Source organism: Anoplophora glabripennis, unplaced genomic scaffold, assembly GCF_000390285.2.
Source record: "Anoplophora glabripennis isolate ALB-LARVAE unplaced genomic scaffold, Agla_2.0 scaffold2, whole genome shotgun sequence".
NCBI lineage: Eukaryota > Metazoa > Arthropoda > Insecta > Coleoptera > Cerambycidae > Anoplophora > Anoplophora glabripennis.
This window is the reverse complement of record NW_019416325.1, coordinates 2,070,404-2,087,229: the sequence shown is the minus strand read 5'-3', so window position 1 is coordinate 2,087,229 and position 16,826 is coordinate 2,070,404. Positions and strand designations below refer to the sequence as shown.

Below are 16,826 nucleotides of genomic sequence, written 5' to 3'. Positions count from 1 at the left end.
ATGGAAAGAGTGCTCAAACGTGTTGGCCTCTCCAAAAGAACACAATCAGATGTCGAGGCTCACATGACCAATCTCGATGAAAATGTTAAAGTAAGAAGACGGCGACGCAGCAAATCAAGACGGCGCCCGAGTCAGGAAAACAAAAAAACGCGCGGGTTATTTAATATTGATTGGGATTCTGTAAAAGATTGCAAATCCTGCAAATCTCGAGCCATCACTAGGAGGTTCTGCAGCAAAAGAGCCGACAACGAATTGTACAGGTCCAACAGTTTCAAGTTTGAGAGATTCATTAGAGGCAACGAGGAATTATCGACTCTTGGCAAAAAGGTAAGTCTTCGAGCTTAGAATCCTCACACACCTTCACACTTATTGATATTAACCAACCTACCCGGTGGAAATGGTTCTTAAACCTACAGGTGGATGATAACGACCTACTTCACGCACAATAATTCTAAAGAAGGATAGGTTATGATTCGATTGGCAATCAACCCTTCATCTCATTTCCCAATATTTTAGTAACACAATTTTTATTTCCTCCTGTGACATGCTTAAGTTGTCCTAAATTTGGTGTTTAGATATTGATCCTTTAACCCTAGATAAGTATTCATTGTTCTGTGTGCCGTACTATAAATATTTGGGGAATAATCTTAGTCATCTTCCAAACCCCATCTATAAATACAGCTTAGCTTGGCCGTACAAAGGGATGTATTTTTAGTAAACAGGTTTATATATGTTTGTATACGGGGTATATACAAAATCGATGCAGTCTTTTTACATTTTTTTTTATTGCTTCCATACATCTTGAAGAGATCGATTTACAAACAAACAATGTGATGTCATTGACTGTTGTTATGATTTATCGACTCATAAATTTTCTTTGATAACTAATGCAGAGATACTAATATATCTGTAATATTCTAATTAACAACAGCGATAACCTCTTGTAACTAAAAAGAGGGTGCCATTAAAAAAATCGTCATTGTTCTTTTGAGACCGTAACAATCTCCAAAGCCAGCTTAAGCTCGTCATTATTTCGTCTCATAACATGTAAATATATTTTTAAATAATTACATTACGTACAGTGTGTGATTTTGCGGAAAATACTACATAATGACAATAAATGAACTGGTTTTTAATTTCTGCCTACTATTTTAACTGGTTACGGAAACTTGAACTAGCGGCCTTTTATGTTCCATAACGGAACATTGCTCGTTTAATAATATGTCGTTTATGCACAAAGTCTAACAATTTTTTATTTTGGGGGTTCGAAAATATTTTATTGATAGTTTTGTTGATATTTCTAGACTTACTTTGTCTCTAGAACCGTTAATGACCATTTATTTTAAAACCGACGCGTTACTTCTGCAAAATCACGGTTTAGCGCGAAAAATGGGTCATTAAGTTTACTTCATTCAGTTAACGTACGAAGGAAACATAGTAAACCCTCTCGATAAAGCTGTTCAGTATTTTCCGAACTACTTCCAATCAAAGTTTCCCTAAGCTACGCCTGGCAGTTTAATGAAGCAGTAATTAAGTTCTGCCCAACGTGCCGACATGTCATCAGCCCTAATCTCAAATGTTTGTCTTCGACGGCGATGCCTTAAACGCTAAACATTCGTTGATCTAAAACGTAATATGTCAGTGTTTTGTCTAAGCCCTACTTGTTTATCCATACACCGAGGAAGCCGCTGTCGAAGGCCTAAACTTTCGCCTACAGGGGAAACTAGAAAAATATATTAAAAGCATTTATTCACTAATTGAATCATTATTCCTATTTTTGTCCTATTACAAAAATCAAAGAGTAACAAAAATTTTACAGTATCATCTTTATGTTAAACACTTAATCCAGAAAGTGGCCTCCACATTACCAAAAAACCGCAACTTTCTATCTCTAATAATAAACGAGATACTAACATATCATCGAGAATGAGACGCACTGTACATATCAAAGATAGAAATATCAGTTTGGTTCATACCCTTGACATGTATCTGAAAACAACTGTTATTCTTATAGTTCATGCCGATCTGTCTGTCGTTAACAACACATATTGCTTATTTTATATATTTAGAACAAGAATATAGTACATGCAGATAAATCATCATTTGTTTATGAAACGGGTAACTGAAAACATTTTTTGTTTTTGAGTTAAAATCAGAATTGAATTATTAGAGGTAGAATGGGCTGTCTCTTGCAGACATTACGTAAACAGTAAGGGATTGTGAAAATGCCAAGAAAGATGTGGTTGCATTCTTCTTTTATTCATATTTGTTGCAAAAGTAACATTTTCTGTGACAATAAGTAGTGTATTTAATGTCGCTAGTGGTATTCCCGAAAATGTCTCAAATTTCGTCCTGTTGATTGAAGCTGTTTTTTTTTTAATGAATGACAAAACTTTTAAAAGAGAAAACAGAAATAAAAAGAGACTAAAAATATTCCAGTCACCAACTTTTTGACGTGCGAGATATACAGGGTGTCCCGCATAAGAACCGACATCAAGGCAGGTGCATGTAGGGGTGTCCAAAATATTGCAGTTTAACCAAACTTAAATCCTATACACCTTATACAAAGTTGGGCCCTTAAAAAATTAATATCTCTGCAACACTACCGCAGAAGAACCAAATTTGGTACATGATTTAGGTTTATTACTGGTTTTCTTTAAATATGATTTAAAGTTAATTGAAACACTTCATTGGGGATGACTCACCCCTAAAAGTGTACAGAACTTTTTTTTCATTGACCGAATTGAAAAATAGTAATATTAATTCACAGCAAAATTTAATTTTAATTTTTTTTTACACTTAAAAAACTTTCTGGTTTTCAAGAAAAACCGTATTAACTGACACAAGATTTTAACAGTGTTCATTAGAAAATAATCAAAAAGTCAGTAGTAGTAGGCTTTATCTTTCAAATTTGACAATTGGCCAAATAAATTTGTTCTTCACTTCTCTCCTAATTCTACAAAAAGGAAACAAGTACCTAGGTAGTTTTTAAATGAGCGAATATTGTATTAAGTAAAAAACACAAATAAATAAAAATAATAGTTGATATTTTTTCAACAACAATCAGAGGCAATTGTTGAAATAAAATAATTTTATTACTAACTGACAAGTTTGAAAGATAAATTCATTGCCTACTACTGACTTTTCGATTATTTTCTAATAAACACTGTTAAAATCTTGTGTCAGTTAATACGTTTTTTTTAAACTATAAAGTTTTTTTAAATTAAATTGTGCTGTGAATTAATATTATTATTTTTCAATTCGGTCAATGAAAAGAAAGTTCGGTACAATTTTAGGGGTGAGTCATCCCCAATGAACACCTTGTAGTGCTTCAATTAACTTTAAATGATAGTCAAAGAAAACCAGTAATAAAACTAAATCATGGTTCTTCTGCTGTAAAGTGTTGCAGAGATATTAATTTTTTTCCGAAATTTAGGGCCCCAATTTGGGGGCTAATAACTCCTCAGGGGTGCAACTTTGTATATAGGTAAGTTTGGTTCAATTACAATATTTTGGACACCCCTACATGCACCTGCTCTGTGTCGGTTCTTATGCGGGACACACTGTATATGTAGTGATGTATTGTCTGCTGTGGGGCAAAACTTTTTTGATAAAAATAACTCGTGACTGATTTATTTGGTGCAAGGGTTTATTTCATTATTTTTTTTAAATAATTTAAGTAAATATTTCTTTGTGTATATTATTCTTGACTAAAGAAGTCTTTTTAGAGAACTTACAATTTTTTTTTCGGTATATGTAACAAATTTTTGTGCATTGTAACGGGTAACGCGATAAGTTCGTGGAGGGAATAGCGCGCCCCGAAATCCGCAATCGAATAACCGAGTGCAATATTGCGATTTCACAGGACGTCAGTCAAGTCGTCGATTTAAACGAAGGGAATTGCACCACTCCTCTAATCGGAAATATTTGGAAGTACTCATATCCAGTTCCACCCTTTCACATTTCCATTTTCCACGCGCCGGACAATTCTATGTCCGTTTCATTTATTTTCAATATTAGCAGAGCTGCGGACACTATTTTCTCAGATCCGAGATCCAATATGTGCAATCAATTATCCCAATACGGGTTGAGTTGAGCTCAACCCCACTGATTGATTTTTACTTTGTTCGCCAGAGAAAAATTACGGCTTCATGGAGTAACTGTAAATCGTCGCCACGAGACATCCCAGATTGGTTCTTATTGGAAAGGCCGCTGTTTCACTGACGTACAAATTCTTTACTTACTACGAGAAGAAAATGCGGCATTCTACATTAAAATTTTGTCAGTTGAATTGACACAATTTGCTACAATATTTATATCGGGGTAAAACACAACACTGCACTATACAAATTGTATTTCGATTCCAATGAGAAGTACACTGAGAGAAATCGACCAATAAGAAAGTTTTGCTGAAGAAAACTGAATAAAATTTATATTTTGCTTTTTCTTGTAATTTGTTGTTCGTCTAAATCAGGTCATTGACATCTGAGAAGTACAATCTAAACACAGTGCCCGCTTCGTCCTTATTGACATCAGAATTTCAAATGGTGACTTTAAAATAACACGTCGAAAAGTCACACAAAAGCAACCTGTTTTTGCAAAACTATTTTCGCTTTCTGCCATCCCCTTAGCTTCATACCTACCCTGTATATTAAAAAACACACTTTACACAATCGGATATGAAATTCAATTCGATATCTTTAGTAAAACTGACAGTAGATATTGTTTATATTCTCTGTTCAATGGTTATTTTTAAATTTGGTCGGTCCTGGTAGATTATAATTTGTACTTCGATCGAAGTAAAGGGTCGAACAATGTTTTCGATGCGCATAAATTTAGCCGAACGAATTAGCGTTTTGATGGGTAACACTAGATAGACAAATAAAGACATTTTTCACGGGTGAATTGAGACAGTCCACTCCCCATATTAATGAAGTTATTATCAAATTACAAGGCACCCTTATTGGAGGCAAGGGTCAAACAATCGCCGTACTGACCATAAATGATGCCCCAGTGTCAGGTGTCAGTTTCGATGGCCGCCTACCGGTTTAGTCGTTCACCGGCGACTCCGCCATTTTTTTAAATTTTATTTTCTATTTCCTGTTTCAATTTTCGCCTTGTTTTGAAACACCCTATATAAACGAATTGTTTTCTGAGGATGCTTGTGGATCTAAATACCTCTATTATGTTGGATAAAATGCACTGTTAGTTAAGTAAAAACAATATTTTTATAGGCCGTAAAATGGCTTTATGATTGTTTCGGAAGATTGGAAATGGCGGAACATAAACCGATATTACTACACTTTTATACATTTGGGGGAAATCTTCATAAAAAGAAAATTTAATATACTTATATTCCGAGCAAAAAATTCTGGAGACAAATCGAATCGGTTTCTGACAATGTGGATTTTGTTCGCTTTTTTAATAAATTTCCAGAACTTGCATTGAGAAATGTTAAATTAGTCATCAGTGAACTTTTATTTGAAATAATAATAAATATGTTCGAACTGTAAATCCGGCAGTCAGCTGCGTTTCTTATAAAAGAACGTAAGTGGATTGGTTACTAGAATTAGTTTCGACAGAGCAATATATTTCGGTAAATCCATTCTAATTAAATAAAGTTTTCCGTTTTTCCACGAGCTTAAAATCTCATATAATAAATTACGTAAGGTGTCATAAAACATATAAAAGTTGTTAGGTAATTTCTCAATTATCTGTCTGAGATAGAAAAAGTGTGAGATACCTGCAATAAAAAACACCTGTAAATACTAAATCTGCTAACTTGAAAGGTTTATGGTTCAGACATGGCTTTATATTTTTACTTTTTATAAACGCCATTCAGGATTCGAGCTCTAAGATGGATATCCCGGTTTTGCCCATGAATTTCAATACATCACGGGCTTCGCAACTTCCGACAACTTTAAATACATGCATTTGAAGATGATAGAACTTTACTAGCAATCGTTATTTCAAAACGTAATAAAAATTTAAATGCTAACGCTATGTTAACTACGTTCGCTATGTATTTTAGAAATTGTTCTATGCCGAGGCCATTCTAAAGTACATGTAATATTACAACCACACAGCACTATGTGATTGTTATGTTTGTTAAAAATGACCACCGTTGTTTTAAAATGAATGCGAAATATGTTGTTTTTAAAACGTCTTGGTCGCTGATGACGAGCAATGTTCATATGCAACAAATACACTACTTTTAAGTAAATTTAGAAATAGGTAGAGAAGATTGCATTACAAAAGACATCGTGTGGGAAAAATATCCATCCCTGTAGAATAAAACTTTGAACTAATATTGAAAAGTAATACTTACTACAAAATATCTACCGAATTACAAACAAGTATTTGATTGAATATAACGATCTTCACTCATTATTGGTCAACTCGTTTTACTGCTAAATTAATTTAGATATTGAAAATAAAAAAAGCCGTGGCAAAAACAGTACACTACACTAAGAAAAACCGACCATATGTTGCTAAAAAAATTGGTGGTACAGACATTCACTCTTTTTCCCCGCTAATTTGAGTCACGAACAAAGACGAGGTGTTCCGATGCTGCACATCGTAATATAATTTCAAGTCGGCGTCATAGATCATTGTGCTGGTGTCATGTATATTTCAAGGTGCTTTTTGTGTGTAGCTTTGATTATTATGCAACCATGCTAACGAGGTGTGTTTTTTACTACTACTGTGCGTCTCTTTATTGGTAAAAAATATATATTGCAATGTATTTGGTAGTTCATTGGAATTAATTAATTTGGTAAAATTATAGTTATAAAACATATATTTTAAATTTTCCGCATAGGTTACGTTAATTTATTTTTTGGAAAGGTCGGTAAAAAATGCAAGTCATGTTCAAAGATATTATATTTCAAAAATACTTATAAGAAGTGTTGTTTTGGCATGTAATATGTTGTCTAGTTCAAACTTAATTGTTTACATTTTTTATTTGTGACGTATTTGCTACACTTTAATTAACAAAAATTTGACATTGTAATTTTCGTAAAAAACTACATTTTATTGGTAGTTCGCTATTACTGATTTCAACACTTTGTTTTTTTACCGAATTCACCAACGATTATAGTACTTTTTGGAGCTGAATATTTCTTTATCTGTGCCAAATGAATAAGCATTCTAAGGTAAGATAAAAATTTACTCCAAAACAAAGTTCTATTCTCTAACGTTTTACTGAAAATAAAATTAATCTACAATTAAAAAGTTAACTTAATACATACATACATACATACATACGTACATAATACTGTAACCATGCATGCCTTAATCTAATTATATACTTGAGTTTTGAGTTATTCGAAATCCTAAATTATTTCAGCTTTACCTCCACTTGCCTTTAATTCACTTATCATTAATGCATCAAAATTGCATTGGGTTGAAAGTTTTAGTAACAACATTGTTTAATTACTACAGTAAGGAATTTTCGTTAGTGTTAGCAGCCTCAGTTGAATGACCTATCCACTTATTCCCAGTGACTGGTTGTCAGGAATGTTTTAGTTGCCACAAATGAATTGTTTATCTACCCTCTATTGTATATAACTTTTTTGCTAAAACAAGTGAGTACCACTACCTACCAACCATTAGCGAACTTTTTCTCAGTGTATCCTTTATTAACTCGGCCGCATTATTTTTTGTTTTTTTTATTTAATTCGGTGTATATATGGATATTTTTTATAAGATTCTTTGCAAAGTAGCCTCAACATCGGAATTATTCGTTTTATCAGTATGCAAAATAAATGATCACATTTAATTGAGAGTCAGATGCAGTCTGAAAACAATGGGTTTCATTAAGGAGCCGCAATCAAAGAGATTTCAAAGTCGCCGGTATTTTTTACCGCAGCAGATGTAAAATTTACATAACTCTACCCTTTATGGCGGCTTGAGTGATATTAAAACACAATTTTGCATTCGAAATAAAGAAGCCAGGGGGAAACTTTATTAAATTGTGTTTTGTACGTTTTTAAACTTACAACTGAGACTTTTTACATTTATTGGCTTTCAGGATTTTCTTTCTGCCGCATTAAACACCAGTAGCTAATAGCTAGGTTTTAACTTCACAAAATCCAAATCGAAAGGTTAGTAAAATTTTGCCAAGAAAATGAAGCCAATTTTTTTTTTTAGTTAGAGTAAATCTGACAAAACCAGCGTTTTCAGCGAGTCCGAAAACGTATTTTGGCCGTTTTTATAAAGGTTTTGGACACTTTCATATTCTGCCGAATATACATAAATATATAGCTCAAGAAAATTAGGACAATTTTTTTTTAATTAAGAGTAAATCTGATAAAACCAGCGTGTTCGGGGAGTAGGAAAACGTATATTTGGACGTTTTTATAAAGGGTTAGGGCACTTTCATAAATTGATAATATATTTCCTACGGAATATACGTAAACTATAATATAGCTCAAGAAAATTAGGACAATTTTATTTTTAGTTAAGAGTAAATCTGATAAAACCAGCGTGTTCAGCGAGTCGGGAAACGTATTTTTAAACGTTTTTATAAAGGGTTTGGCCACTTTCATAAATTGGTCATATATCCTACGGAATATAAACTATAATATAGGTCAAGAAAATTAGGACAAATTTTTTTTTTACTTACAGTAAATCTGACAAATCCAGCGTTTTCAGCGAGTCCGAAAACGTATATTTGGCCGTTATTATAAAGGTTTTGGGCTCTTTCATATTTTGGTATTTTTTGCTACGGAATATACATAAACTCTAATATAGCTCAAGAAAATTAGGACAATTTTTTTTTTTTTAGTTGGTGTAAGTCTGACAAAACCAGAGTTTTCAGCGAGGCCAAAAACGTATATTTGGCTGTTTTTATAAAGGTTTAGGGCACTTTCATATTTTGGTAATTTTTCCTACAGAATATACATAAACTATACTTAGCTCAAGAAAATTAGCACAAAATTTTTTTTAGTTAGAGTAAATCTGACAAAACCAGCGTTTTCAGCGAGTCTGAAAACGTATATTTGGCCGTTTTTATAAAGGTTTTGGGCACTTTCTTATTTTGGTAATTTTTCCTTCAGAATATACAACTATAGCTCAAGAGAATTAGGATAAAATTTTTTTTTTAGTTAGAGTAAATCTGACAAAACCAGCGTTTTCAGCGAGTCTGAAAACGTTTATTTGGCCGTTTTTATAAAGGTTTTGGGCACTTTCATATTGTATTGGTAATTTTTCCTACAGAATATACATAAACTATAATATAGCTTAAGAAAATTAGCACAATTTTTTTTTTTTTAGTTAGAGTAAATCTGACAAAACCAGCGTTTTCAGCGAGTCTGAAAACGTTTATTTGGCCGTTTTTATAAAGGTTTTGGGCACTTTCATATTGTATTGGTAATTTTTCCTACAGAATATACATAAACTATAATATAGCTTAAGAAAATTAGCACAATTTTTTTTTTTTTAGTTAGAGTAAATCTGACAAAACCAGCGTTTTCAGCGAGTCCGAAAACGTATATTTGGCCGTTTTTATAAAATTTGGGCACTTTCATATTTTGGTAATTTTTCCTACAGAATATACATAAACTATACTTAGCTCAAGAAAATTAGCACAAAATTTTTTTTAGTTAGAGTAAATCTGACAAAACCAGCGTTTTCAGCGAGTCTGAAAACGTATATTTGGCCGTTTTTATAAAGGTTTTGGGCACTTTCTTATTTTGGTAATTTTTCCTTCAGAATATACAACTATAGCTCAAGAGAATTAGGATAAAATTTTTTTTTTAGTTAGAGTAAATCTGACAAAACCAGCGTTTTCAGCGAGTCTGAAAACGTTTATTTGGCCGTTTTTATAAAGGTTTTGGGCACTTTCATATTGTATTGGTAATTTTTCCTACAGAATATACATAAACTATAATATAGCTTAAGAAAATTAGCACAATTTTTTTTTTTTTAGTTAGAGTAAATCTGACAAAACCAGCGTTTTCAGCGAGGCCAAAAACGTATATTTGGCCGTTTTTATAAAGGTTTTGGGCACTTTCATGTTTTAGTAATTTTTTCCTACTATAAATATAGCTCATGAAAATTAGTACAAAACTTTTTTTTAGTTAGAGTAAATCTGACGAAACCAGCGTTTTCAGCGAGTTCGAAAACGTATTTTAGGCTGCTTTTATAAAGGTTTTGGACACTTTCATATTTTGGTAATTTTTCCTACAGAATAAATATACATAAACTATAATTCAAGAGATTTCGGACAAAATTTTTTTTTTAGTTAGAGTATATCTGACAAAACCAGCGTTTTCAGCGAGTTCGAAAACGTATATTTGACTGCTTTTATAAAGGTTTTGGGCACTTTAATATTTTGGTAATATTTACAACGGAATATACATAAACTATAATGTAGCTCAAGAAAATTAAGACAAAATTATTTTATAGTCAGTGTAAATCTGACAAAACCAACGTTTTCAGCGAGTCTGAAAACGTATATTTGGCCGTTTTTATAAAGGTTTTGGGCACTTTCATGTTTTGGTCATTTTTCCTACAGAATATACCTCGGAATATACAACTATAATGTTAATGTTAATCTGACAAAATCAGTGTTTTCAGCGAGTCCAAAAACGTTCATTTGGACGTATTTATGAAGGGTTTGGTCTCTTTCATAATTTAGTAATCTTTCCTACGGAATATACATAAACTATAATATAGCTTAAGAAAATTAGGATGAAATTTTATTTTAGTTACAGTAAATCTGATAAATCCAGCGTTTATTTAATCACCACTATCAAAAATTAAAATTATTAATTTTTGGTTAGGAAATACTAAAATATGAAACAAGCTGAAGCGGTTATGGCGAAAATATATTAATTATCTATTTCATCCCGGATTTAGGATGATAACGATCCTGTCGTGGCAACATCTGTATCTATAAGGATCGGTTCGGGCATGTTTTTTGATAAACAATGGCCGTCACTTGTGCATTTCTCATACTTTTTGTACATTTTTATCCTGTTTGATCGGTGTTAGCGGCTGGCCATTGTGTGGGGCTCGATAAAAGTATAAAACATGTGATAATGAGTTTTTGATGGCCGACGAACTGATGTAATCCAACTTTATTAATGGGAAAACAAAATGTTTAGAGGCGAACTTCTGTTCGCCACCTCCGAAACAATCCTCCCGATTTTAAAACAATTTCCAATTATTAGTTTTTGTCCATATGTACAGGGTGATTTACTTAGGGATGCTAACCATGAAATCACGAAAACGAATAATGAAATTTTTGAAAATTCTTTTTTTTAATAACTTGCATCGACTTGTGCTACTAGAATTTTTCGAAACTTTCTAGATTTTAATACTAATTTCATTTGCATGGCCCTAACAGGTAAGTCATATACATCGTAAGAGATTAAAGGACTAATAAAACTAAGGGCAGTATAAAAATACATACAATCATAAACATGTTTGACAAATTAAGAACGCTTGTTATCGGGATTCTGGTTCGGGATGGGTTATCTTCCCATCGGCTGAAAATAACTCAAAGTCACGTTCATCCTCTGATTAATATTATAAAAATTACAGACGATTCAGCCGGCACGTGGATAAATATGAATCGTTGGAATTAATAGCCACATATATCTGTACTATGATGATGCCAGACCATGTTTAAGCGCTACAGAGTTATAATTCAATTTCAATGGTGTTGTGCCGCATGGATAAAACTCATTTTTGTTAAATTATTTTATTTGCGCTGCAACAAACAAATCAACATTTTCACACTATTGCCGTTGGAACGAAAAAACGACGAAGATAATTCAAGATAATTCTGTCTATATACATATTTGGATAAATAGATGCATTTTTAATATTAAACCATCATTTTTGGCCAAATAGGAATTTAAGATAACACGGTTTTCTGATATTAAACTGATTCAAATAAGTCCCAAACATTCTAAAAATTCTATTATAAAAAATGTTGTTTTCCGCAATATCACACAGATTAAAAAATATAGTTTATTTGAATATATTGAATTGAATTTGATTTTTTTTAATTATTCATAATAATAAAATATACAAGGTGCGTTTCAAAATAAACAGGACTTTTTAAAAATAAGAACAAACAGTTTTTTTTGACAAAACCAATTCATTTTATTCAAAATGTCCCCTTCCGATGAAACGCTAACATTTTCTGTGTTTTCTTAAATTCCCATTTGGACAGAAATCTCTTTTACCTACTGCTATTAATTTGTTTAATAATTCTATAACACAGAAGAAAATAATGTTTTCAAACTTATCAATGAGTGTCAGTTCCGTTTTACGAGCTAAACAGACTTTCCATGAGTATAAACGAATCCCTTCGATACAAATATGTGCGTAATTGTTGATTTTTTTTTGCTTGATAAAACTGAGCGTGCCTTGTATTGTATCGAATAAAGTGTCTGATAAAATATTAAGTTGGAGATGTATGGGAGTCTGGAAATGATGTAATAGTCCTCAAGTCTCTTGAGCTTTGCGTGATAGCAGCCTCGAAGCTTGCAATGTTAAAGAATGTCCTAAGCAATTTAGGATAACTTGTAGATTATTTCAGTAATGTGAAAGAGTAAGAAAATTAATCAAAATTAAGACTGAAAAATGTTGCCAAACACGCCACATAGAGAGTTTAGTTTAAAAATCAATGGGACTAGAATCCGGTAGTGACATAGGGAAAAAATATTTTAATTTTTTCATGTAAGTTACAAGTACTAAAAAGCTGTAATCAACGAAAATTAATTGTATCATGTTCCATTATCTTGTAAACGAAAAAGGATTTATATTCAAATCCGATTAAGTCCATTTGCCTGGGGCCATTCTGGCGTATTTGATTAATCGATTATTATCTAGTAATTAAATAAAATATAATCTAAATTATTCCCGTTGTATTGTGTACAGCGTTTTGTAAGCTCAGCTCCAGCTCCTGCTTTGCGGTTATTCAAAGGGAATATAAAATTATCTCTAAATCTAATTGCGGGCATCCTGATACCGTTATTGCTTTATACATTTTATTCGCCATTGAATTTTACGTAATTTTATTTAAAATGCGATTGTGAACGGGATATATAATTTTGTAGCCATTTAGCAATTTGGGTAGATTGATTTACATTTTAAACATATTTTTTGAATTCGATTTTGTTTAACTTTACCTTTAACTTTAAATTATTGTTAATTGGTATGTATTGCCTAATCAGTCCTGTCGTTGTAAAATGGCAATTGTTACTGTCGAGCAGTGTATACAAAAATATCGGTCGCCTTAACATTTTATGGTACAAATATATGCGGTCTTAATATACTGTCTCATCTTCCGTGCGACGGGGAAACACTGTGAATAACTGTCCCTTTTTATGGCAATGAAAAATATAGGGGGATAGGTCGTGACAAGTTATTTTCCAGCAGGACAATTTAAGTGTCCAACATTTGTCCAGCGACGCAAAAGTTCTCTTGGTCGGGATAAAGCGGCAACGGTAAAAACGATTTGAAGTGGTCTGCTCGGAAGCTTCATGGTAGTAAACTGTAAAAGCCGCCAAAACCGAGCTTAGTTTATTTTACGGACACAATAGAAAGTTTAATATTCATTCCCGGAAAAACGTATTCAAATTTTACTATTTACAGTTCGTAGAAAATAAAAATCCGATGTGTGCACCACATATTGTTTTTCCCTTAGTCAATTTAATCTTATTTATTAATTTTTTTTTTTCGTATTTTAAAATCGTTATATTTATATACAAAAAAATATTCATTCATAGCAGTCTTTTTAAATATATATACCGGGGTAAAATAAGTTGTATCTCCTAGAAATAGATTGTAATGGGGTTTCGTTCGCTGTGGTTTCCCTCAGTATATGAAAAATCCTGCAGTGCAGTCTGGCTAGCCCCGACCTGTGTAGCACATGGTTTTCCATCGATTTCAGCGAGCTTTCGTCCTGCTGAAGCGCAAGCTCCTACTCCATCCTGCCATTGGAGGTCTCTGATGTCACTCTTGGATTCTATATATAGCCGATGAGTCATACTCTCTACAGTGTATCCCCGATTTCCAGCGTGAAAGCACGTTGTCTTGCTTTGTTTGTATTTGTGTCGTATTAGGTTAAGGTTGCGTTGAGGTTATTTTCGCATTCCTGGTAAGTTTTGCCACTATTTTTCAAATTTTCTCGTCTGGCAATTCGTCCTCGTGCCTGCGAAATTTTTCAGGAATTTCCGCGCAGGTTTTATTTTTTCACAGTTCAAAAAGTTTACTAATTTTCCATAAATTTGGACTTAACAATTTTACCGTATTAGTTTTTGACAAATAAAAACTTAAATGTCTGTAGATGTTTAACGTGGTACAGAGATTGCTTCGACATTTTTTTAAGGCGATGTATAAAACTATTTTAAGCTTTCTTTATTGGAAAATAAATTAAAATTTGGAAAATATTGCGCAATGTGTCCTCCAAAAAAAAACTGGTTAAAGGTTTCTAAAATGCGTTCATTTTATTTAGTTAAAATTGCTTTACAATTTTTTTTAACCAACTTTCTATTCATTTTTCTTTCATTAAAAAAATTTGGTAAAAAATATCTGTACTTGCTATATTTTCTTGTTTTTTTTTCTGAGAAATGTTTGCATATTTTTCTAGAAAAATGGAAATAAGCGTAGCTAAAGCCTTTAAACGGGATTTTATACAGGGGTAAAAATATGTAAGTATATTTAATATTTTTTCAAATTTGAATTGCGCTGTTCAGTTTTATTATAAACAGTTTTTCCCAACACCCTGTGTTAAGATGCTGTGAAACGATACATACCATTTAAGTTTTCAGACAATTTATTCGATGTGTTTCACCTTTAGCGTGAAATATGCGCCCGCTAATAAACCATCACGAAAATTAAAAAGAACAAACGTCCGCTTAAATCATTTGCGCTTTTTAGCACGCCATACCCAGCCATACAGATCGTAAATACCAGCAAATCCCTTTGTACTTGTTTATTGATTTTGCATAAGCATAATCCGTAATTGCATTATTCCGAAGCTACCGACGTGACGTCTGGCAAAAATTGAAAATTTCAGTCATCGTCCTCTAATTCCGGCATTATATATCTGCGATTAAAATAGCAGCTGAATTTGCCAAATATAAATATTGGAAAATGAAAACAGGTGTTCGTTATAGAACGGGTTATTGAAACTGAAAAAAGACAACATAATCGACTGTAAAATTTTAATTGGTTTTACGCGAATGAATACAATCACAAAAAAACGCATTTAAAAGCAGATTGGTTTTTAAATGTAAATAAATTCCAAAACCACTTAACTATCTTTGGAAACAACCCTTTCCCAATTTGAATATTCCTCAAGGAAAAACGGGACCAACAGTTTTGATGCGCGTTATCTTGCATAAAATTAACATGACGCTTTGATTGATCGATGTCTCACTCTCTCGACTTCATCAAAATTAATAAACTTGTTGCCTTAAGTTCCATAAAATAATAACAACTTATTTTACAAGTTTGTGAAATTCATCGATTTAAGAGATTTCATTACCTTATCTAAGTGGCGCAAAGTATTTTATCTTGATCGATTATTGACGTATTTGCGCTTAAGAATGATTTTTTTGGATTTCAAATTCGCATCACTCTTATATTGGTTTCGAACTAAGTTGGTCTGGTCGCAATGTAAAAAATATCAATCTCAGCTCTCAAATTTCTATCCCTCCGGCGTAATTGTCGTTTCTTGCGACTCTTTCTTAATTACAGCCCCAAATGGTGTATTATTGGAGCTTACTTCTTTCCCGAGCTTTTCAACAATGCACTTTCAATTTGAGGCATCGATCAACGCAACGCTGTACATCAATCAAAGTTTTTATTAGGACCTTATACATTTTAACAGAATTACGGGACTGGGTCTGTCGATGGCCAAGAAAGGAACTTATAATATTTTAACATACCGGGGGTGATAGGGGTCCACATTTCTTTTCCTTTGTTACCGCTTCTAGTCCCCAAGTTATGTAGTTGGCAACCCTGATTGAAGTAGTCTTTAAACACCTACACAACGCCTATTATTTTTGCCTGTTCTGTACCCTGTCCCCCCACGATTGCCAAGTAAAATTCGCCACCACCCCAATGGTGAAGTCAAGAGAACAAATTACCCGTCATTGAAGAACACCCATTTTCCTCACGAGGCGTTAGACACAATATAAATAGTTACATCAAATATTCAAAGTTTATTGCCGTTGGATTCCTAAGAGATTCAGCTGGGAACCGGCGTGAATTATGCTTCTTGGCACTTTATTGTTTATAAACTTTTGTTGCTCCACTTCGGCTGAAAGCCTAATGACTAGAAAGCACTTAAGGAGATTGTACGTTCCATGTTGTTACCTATTCACAATGCGGTTACCCAAAATGTGAAACGGAGTTTGCCGGGTAGTTAGTTTCACACTGACGCCTGTCTGAAACCGTTCTCAGGTGAATTTTTGTAAATTCTAAGAGAAAATAAAACGATTTAAACGGTATACTGCCCTTTTTTCTACACGCAGAAAAACTTTTCATTAATCGCTATAGCAATAACTTATTGCAATCGTCATACTAGGAAAGGGGTCTATTTGTGTATAATTAATACTTTATTACTTTGGTACTTATCTTCATAAATGATTACAAGCTACGTGATGGCGAGCTTAGGCAACCAACATTGCACGATTGGCACCGTCAACTAAAAATAGCGACATTACTATTAATAATTTGGTTATGAATGAATGTAACGAATAATGGCAAACCACTAACCGGTGAAAAAGAATAGATTCTTTTAGTGTGACGTCACATAAATTAAGCAACCCTCAACAAATTGTCATAGTTGTAATTGT

General features: G+C 32.8%; 1 protein-coding gene across 1 annotated transcript in view; it reads left to right on the top strand.

Annotated features, from left to right (window-relative positions):
* LOC108916131 overlaps window positions 1-16,826 on the top strand; it is a 61,819-nt gene continuing 44,993 nt past the window's right edge. Inside the window, exon 1 of the mRNA XM_018722335.1 lies at window positions 1-327. Within this exon, the coding sequence (XP_018577851.1) occupies window positions 1-327 (327 nt within the window). The remainder of the gene's footprint in view (window positions 328-16,826) is intronic.